At 39.8% G+C, this 8,012-nt stretch overlaps 1 protein-coding gene across 1 annotated transcript; it reads left to right on the top strand.

Annotated features, from left to right (window-relative positions):
• The first annotated feature begins 1,133 nt into the window (after positions 1-1,133).
• Positions 1,134-5,696, top strand: LOC121858091. The gene is made up of 4 exons (XM_042354328.1): positions 1,134-1,177; positions 4,383-4,452; positions 4,623-4,721; positions 5,203-5,696. Exons 1-4 carry the CDS (start codon positions 1,175-1,177, stop codon positions 5,484-5,486), a joined length of 456 nt encoding a protein of 151 aa, XP_042210262.1. The 5' UTR covers positions 1,134-1,174; the 3' UTR covers positions 5,487-5,696.
• Positions 5,697-8,012: the final 2,316 nt, after the last annotated feature.

The following is an 8,012-nucleotide window of genomic DNA, read 5'->3' as shown; positions in this document are numbered from 1 at the left end:
TATGGTAACTGTTACTAGTAGGGACCGTGTTAGCGTTTGCTAGTGGGTACTGTGGTAACTGTTACTAGTAGGGACTGCGTTAGCTGCTGCTAGTAGGGACAGTTTTAGCTTTTGCTAGTGGGGACTGTGGAAACTGTTACTAGCAGGGACAGTGTTAGCTGCTTCTTCTGGAAATTGGAGAATCTGGTGGTAGGAACTATTAGCTGCTGCTAATGGGGACTGTGTCAGTTGTTGCTAGTGGGAACTTTTATTAGCAACTGCTAGTAGGGACTATGTTAGCTATTACAAATGTTGACTGTGTTAGCGCTTAGTAAAGGTGTCTGTGTTAGCTACTGCTCTGTTAACAGCTGCTAGTGGGGAATATACTAGCTGCTGTTAGTAGAGACATTGTTGGCTAATGATAGTGGGGACTTCTATTAGCTACTGCTAGTGGATACTGTGTTATATGTTGCTGGAAAGTAGACATTATAAACATAGAAACAAGGTCGCGTCCAGGTACTGAGCAGCTTCTCCTCCGTGTGTGGACACTTTGTTTATGGGATCACACCAGAGGTTTGATTTTGTCTTGATGTTGTTTTTGAAAGATGTGTTTATATGTAAGGCTTTTTATCGTGTTTATGTGTCAAAAGATTAGAGTCATGACATCTTTGAAAGCCTTATTTTAATATATTATAAATATTACCTTTGTCCACTTACACATAATATTTCCCAAAACAGTATCACGACAATTTTGAACCCTTGATATTACACAGTAAGAGAGGTGTTGAAGCAGCAGCTCCATTGGGACTACTGCAAACTGTATAGCATAAGCTCCCCGCTCGGGCCCTACAACCAATCTTTAGCGAGTTTAGCCATTGCTTTCCTCATATGTTTTTGGATTATAGTTTCCTGTTCAGCTATGGTATTTCTTGACTTGTCTATCGTTTATGTCGCCAAGTATCTACACGAAGAACCATTCCTGTTTTACTACAGCATAACAGATACAATAAAAAAAATGATGTCTACAATGAACTGTATGATGTGTTGCTCGATCAAACTCTACATTCAGCTTCCTTCACGATTTTCCTTTTTGTATCACATAGATATAATTAGAACATCCTGGTGGGGGAAGTTATGTATATATATATATAAGAGAAACCAACAGAAGTCACTTACAATCCCTAGGAGCGCCACAATGGTAAGAACTTGTGGAAAATCCCTAACACGTGTTGGTGTCTCATAAAGATTTACTTATTACTTTTACGCCTTTGTGTCAGTCAATGTGTGCTTCAGTTTAGTGCAGTTTTGAATCTTGTCAGTCGTCAGGATTTTTGTGTTAAATGGCAAGACTGGATAACGACTGACAGTATTGGAGAGATGACCAACGTAACTTCCATAGATGAACTATTAGTGAAAGATACAGGCTACGTGTGGACAAAGAAAAATTTTCAGATGGAAACAAGTGGGAGTCGCGAAAAGAGGCAGACCGTTTCCTATCTGCCGACGTTTGAGGCATTGTTACATCGCAAAGTTCGATACCAGTTCTACATATTATACCCCGATAAGTTTGTCAAAAATTAAAGGTCAAATAACGTGATTGTGTATTAGTCCACAGTAAGTATTCACTTTTGGAATATCGCGTAACTTTTCCTCTTCGACACTAGGGGTCACAGTCCTGATTTCGACAGCTATACAGATTTACAGCAACATTTATATGGAAATTGGCTTCATGGAAGGAAAGGACCAGGTTTAAGAAATTAGATCCATCCTCAATAATGCAGACCACAAAATTTCAATACAATATAGGTTGTCCTGAAACACTGACTAAGGCTCCGGGATAAAAAAACAAAAATAAATAAAATAGTATTTACTTGGTAGAGGAAAACAATGGAACGTAACTTTGGCCATCCTTCTCTCGTTCTGGCTCTGTGGTGCTAGAGGATTGGCACAACTGGCACCATTGGTAAACTTAACTCTGCTGAAAGACAATGAACCTAAGGGTAAGATACAGTGGGACGAAAGTCCTCAAATAATTAATACAGCAAAGTTACCGAACACAGGCACTGGGCTAGTTTATCGGACACGATGTCAAAGAATTGCAGGGTCCAACAAGGAAGTTTTGGTGTTAATGTCTGACATCTTGGACTTAGAAAATAAGAGGGTATGAGTGCCTAAGGGGCCACTGGTTATCTTGGCAAGTTACATATAGTGAAGGAGGAATAAGTGTAAATAGAGAGGATTCCCTGTACAGGTTCATCAGTTTACAGCAAAGTGTGGTCTTTCCTTAATGTTGTCAAGTGTCATAAACACTGACAACAGTGAGGGACATATCTCTTAGTGTAATTGTCATGCTGTGTGCGTAAGAAAGTGAATTATCAAGGGTGAGGTCCACGGGGAGGAAGGGAAAGTCCCTTTATGACATGGATATGTAAGCCACGTGAACGTCCTTGCTGTAGTCTGCAGTCCTTAGGGAGAGCTCATCATGGTGGGGTGTTTAGCTAGAGTGAGAAGAGTGAAGAGAGCAGGTGTGGGCTGCAGGAGGCGGCATGTTTGAGGTGCACACCTTGAGGAAGTACAGTCCCGTTCTGATGTTCGTTATACACCAATGGCAAAGGGCGCATAGCCTGTTGCACCCTTGCTGGACGGCAGAACTCTAGGCCGACCCTCCCACTAACACAGAGTGAAACTGACAACGGAGCAGTTTGATTCGAAAGACAACTTCTCGAAAAGAGATGGGAAGGATATTAATATGAATATCGGCTAACATTTGTGCTGATGGATGATGATGTGTTAATATACTGCTTACGAGAAGAAGACCGTAGTGATAGGAGTAGCCATTCCTGTATTAGAATAAAATGGAGAAATCGGTTCTGAATGAACAGTATAGGAAGCAGATGAACAGAGCTCATATATCAAGACACTGCATTCATTACTTGAAGTTTGCCGTGAATATATATATATATATATATATATATATATATATATATATATATATATATATATATATATATATATATATATATATATATATAACAGTGTCCAGGAGGGCATAGAGGGAGGGGTGTATTGTATTGTTCATAGGGCAGTCATCAGCTTTAGTTAGTGATGGTTATGTTAGCTACTGCTAGTAGGGCCTGTATTAGCTGCTGGTGATGGTGGTATTATTTGTGATTGTGTTAGCTATTACTAGTGGGTACTATGTTAGCTATTGATTTGGTAACATTTGCTAGTGAGGACTCTGCTAGCTGCTTCTTGTGAGGACTGTGTTATCTGTTGCTAGCAAGGACTGTGTTAGCTGTTGCTGGAAATTGGAACATATCAATACAGATACAAGGATGCGTCCTTTGCGTCCAGGTACTGAGCAGCTTCTCCTCCGTGTGTGGACACTTTGTTTATGGGATCACACCAGAGGTTGGATTTTGTCTTGATGTTGTTTTTGAAAGATGTGTTTATATGTAAGGCTTTTTATCGTGTTTGTGTCAAAAGATTAGAGTCATGACATCTTTGAAAGCCTTATTTTAATATATTATAAATATTTGCAACACAAATATACACATAATATTTCCCAAAACAGTAAGACACCAATATTGATCCCTTGACGTGACACGGTAATGAAGGTGCTGAAGCAGCAGCTCCATTGGGATGACTGCAAGCTGTAGGGCATAAATTCTTCTCTTGGACCCTGTAGCCATTCGCTAGAGAATTTAACATACACTTTCCTCGTAAGCTTTTAGACTTTAGTTTCCTGTTTGGGTACGATAAGTCTTGACTTGCCTTTCGTTCATGTCATGATTTTTCAAGCTATATATTTAGATGAAGAAACATTCCTGTTTTTATAAAGCATAATAGACACAATAATAGACATGACGTCCACAGTGAGGTTTGTGATATGATGTCTGAACAAACTTTACCTTCAGCTTCCTTCGCAAGTTTCCTTTTCGTATCACATGCTGGTGGGGGAAGTTATATATATATATATATATATATATATATATATATATATATATATATATATATATATATATATATATATATATATATATATATATATATATATATATATATATATATATATATATATAAGAGAAACCAACAGAAGTCACTTAAAATCCCGAGGAGCGCCACAATGGTAAGTACTTGTGGAAAATCCCTAACACGTGTTGGTGTCTCCTAAAGATTTACTTATTACTTTTACGACTTTGTGTCAGTCAATATGTGCTTCAGTTTAGGGCAGTTTTGAATCTTGTCAGTCGTCAGGATTTGTGTCTCAACAAGGAGATGACACTACTTACTTCACTCCGGTCTTTACTGAGAGTATGATAAGCGGTGATGCTGGTCGAGGTGTTCTCCAAGACCCACACCACCACAACAACAGCTAACATCTTCTTTATCTTAACTTACAGAAAGTTTCGGTGTGTGTCGTCCTCCTCTTGATCCTAAGCTCTATGGCAGAAGGAGTTCAAGAAGAAGGAGGTATTGTGTGTAGGGCGCCGTGATTGATTGATTGATTATACAAAACTTGCATTAATAACTTAGTGTAAATTGTCATAATATAACTTACTCTGTTTGATATATGAGGCTGTCAGGGATTTTTAAACCAGATCCTGTCACCAGTCTAACAAATTATGATAATTTCCTTCCAGATGGAAAAGAGGCCAAGTTCTTCATTAAGAGTTATTCAACAACCACCTGGACTTTCTTGTCATCATTCACCTCAACTGTCCCCTACACTTGTTACCTAAGTAAGTTTCCATCACTCAGTTGGATACTAAGATAATTGGGCAGTACTGTACCTTCCATGTACGTGGCGAACTGTAGTGTAATAGTCAGCATTTTTGCCTCGCAAGACAGTGGTCCTGGGTTCGCTCCCCAGACAGGGTGAAACTCTGGGTACATTTCTTTAAGCCATTTTTCTCTTACTAACTCACACTATTTGGTAACTTGGATGTTAACTGATTACAGATCGTGGCGAGCTGTCCTGTCTTGATGGTTTATTCCTTGACATAACTTCATACAGTTCAATAGGTGGTCCTACGCTCGGTCAGCCTCGATCACGAGAGGAGCAACTGTGGGGAATTATTTGTAGAAACTTTTATTATACAATTCATGGTGTAATAAATGTTATTTCCGGGCGCTTGAGTGGTTTATAACGATACATTAATGTTTTATATTTTCCCGAATTTCACAATGTTATGTGTTAATCCTTGTGGATGTGTGTTGTAGGTGATGATGCGGCTGGAGATTGCGCAACAGGCCGTCGACTGCGTCGCTCCAAAAAACTTTCCTTAAACCATGAGGCGACCGTCACTGATCTCCTCAGTAGTACTGACGAAGGAAGTTTAGACGTACTTGACGGATTGTCTAACCAGGAAGAAAAATTATTCTTCACACTGTGGAAGACCTCCAGTAGCACCGTCACCGTCACCACCTTCTCCACCAACCGCTCCGTCACCATCTCCGCCTCCCTTATGTGTGTTTATCCTGGATTAGTAGTCAATCAGTGCTAACACGGACACTATCGACCACTGTACGATGTTCCTCCTTCCTTAACACTATACTCACTCTGTTGTTCTTGCGCTCACTCTGGACCCATCTTTTGGGAGGTCACATTTTCAATACTTTATTACGGCTGAACGTAAACTAGATTAACTTATATTAATATGTGAATATTGTATATACATAACTGACCCCTAATAAATACATGGACTTGCAGATTATCTTCTGTTGTTTTATATCTTTGTTTATTTTTGGTGATTATTTGATGTAAAGTTTTGACAGAGGTATGGAGCCTGAGGGAGAGGAAGGGGTGAGGGGCCGGGGGTAAAGAACCACATGTGTTTATGGACACTGAGAACATGTTTGTCGGCAGACACTAATGATGTGTGAAACAGTTTGTGCCAAGACATAATAAGAGCAACGTTTTGTTGGGATTTATTGATCAATTTGTCTTATGCAATACGTGATTGGTTCATACTGGTCTTTATTGGCTTAAACAACTATGTGAGTTTATTCAGTGAAAGGAAATGAACTACCTTCACCAACCGCGGGTTTACCATCCACGGTTTATTATATTGTACGCCGTCTCTACCAACCATGGTATCTTATTTCAAGTATCCGCGGGTTTCCTCATCCTGCATAAAATGTTTGGAGATCTTATGACAAATACCCAGTGTCGTCATCGTCATCATTGTTAACTTTTCATTAAGTATTATCCAACTTCAGCTGCCAAGTATAATTTCAGATTTCTTTAACAAAGTTGATTACAAATACAAGTTCATGATTATTCTAGATAGACTTTTACTAGATTATGAAAAGATCTCCCTTAGCCAACAAGTAGTATTAATTGTCTGGGTCATTACAAGTACTAGTCTATTGTACAAGTATGGTTATTGTACGAGATTATTTTTTAGCGCAGGTTTGTCCACACTTGTAAAACTTTCTCACTCACGACCAAAGTTATCACACGAGAATTAATAAAGTTGATATAAACTTTATATCAACTTTATTAATACGCTTCAACACCTAATAACCCGAAGCTCACATTCAAGGACGCGTCCATGACAACTCCACCTTGTAGGGCACATTATTATCATCATCTTGGACGACAGCTGTTTACAATCTTGGCATTAAAGGTAGTCACAATAATACAACATTGTGGGTAATAATGTCGGCAGGAGTCTGGGTAAAACAAACCAACAATGATGGAAACAGAGGTGAAATAAACAGTTTACAGTACACCAACCAGCTCACTTGATAGCACGATATCAGCGATTGAGGATGTCTTACTTATTACAGACCAGCAGTGATAATGTGAGGGCCTATCCGAATGTGTGTGTGTGTAATAATAATAATAATAATAATTAACGGTTTATTGAAAGAGCTTGGCAGCCAGAAGGCTGAAAATATACAGTTACATATTTGGGGAATGGGTTACGAATTACAAATAATATACAAGTAACATAAGTGACACAAATAAGACATATAATAACTAGATGGGGAAAAACTCAAACTACAGTTCATTTCAACATAGTGACAGTGTAAGGAGCAGTGTTTACTGGGAGTGAATACACTGATTTATTACAAGTTATTGATAATTTTTACAATAGTTGGGACTGGGCTGTTGTTATAGCGATCAGTTCGTGCACGTATGGGCTGGATGCGGTTGTGGTGTCGAACAGCAATTCTCGGACAGGGGATCTCAGGTGGTAGTAGGGGCCGGTGTCGGGGATGGTGTAGAAGCTTCTTACCAAATTTGCAGATGAGGCCGTGGTGATGGTCAGTGAGAGTCGAAAGGGTCAGTGTGTTGAGCGCTTCTTGATATGTGGAGTAGGAAGGGGAGAGAATAATCTTGCATGCCCTCTTTTGCACTTTTTCTAGGTGTTTACGTTGTGTGGCATTTAGGGAGGAAGACCAGGTGGGGGAGGCATAGGTGAGCTTGGGAAGTATGAATGTTGTGTATACACTGAGGAGCTCGTGTGCGGGAACTCCGAGGGACTTGAGTCGGCGGAGGAGGTGGAGACGGAAACTGGAGGATTTGACAACTTCACTTAAGTGTGGTTTCCAATTTAGTTTGTTGTCTATGGTGACGCCGAGGAGCTTCGTGGAATCTACAACCTGGAGTGTGTTCGGACCTAGAGTAATGGAAGGAAGTGGGACAATGTCGGAGGAGAGGTTGATGTGCATAACCATGGTCTTGGTATGGTTGATGGTGACATGGTTGTTGGTGGCCCAGTTTTGGAGACTGTTCAATAAATCCTGAAGGGCGGTATAGTGTGTGTGTGTGTGTGTGTGTGTGTGTGTGTGTGTGTGTGTGTGTGTGTGTGTGAGTGTGTGTGAGTGTGTGTGTGTGTGTGTGTGTGTGTGTGCGTGTGTTGGAAATTTGTACACTATCAATAAATATACAGTTAATTAAAAATTTCTTAATGTTCTAATTTCCTCAATATAACTGCATATGGCTTCAAATTTCTCCACAGAAGTGTTCAAATTTCAAAATTTTCCCGGGGGGCTTACAGCGCCCCCCGGAACTCCCAGAT

This window comes from Homarus americanus, unplaced genomic scaffold (genome assembly GCF_018991925.1).
Source record: "Homarus americanus isolate GMGI-L3 unplaced genomic scaffold, GMGI_Hamer_2.0 scaffold23743, whole genome shotgun sequence".
Lineage (NCBI taxonomy): Eukaryota > Metazoa > Arthropoda > Malacostraca > Decapoda > Nephropidae > Homarus > Homarus americanus.
Note: the sequence above shows the minus strand (reverse complement) of the source record. Positions and strands in the feature narration are given on the sequence as shown.

Coding starts and splice junctions, on each gene's coding strand:
- LOC121858091 (XM_042354328.1), top strand. Junction 4,453..4,622: donor AGGAGTTCAAGAAGAAGGAG/GTATTGTGTGTA, acceptor ATTTCCTTCCAG/ATGGAAAAGAGGCCAAGTTC. Junction 4,722..5,202: donor CCCCTACACTTGTTACCTAA/GTAAGTTTCCAT, acceptor TGTGTGTTGTAG/GTGATGATGCGGCTGGAGAT.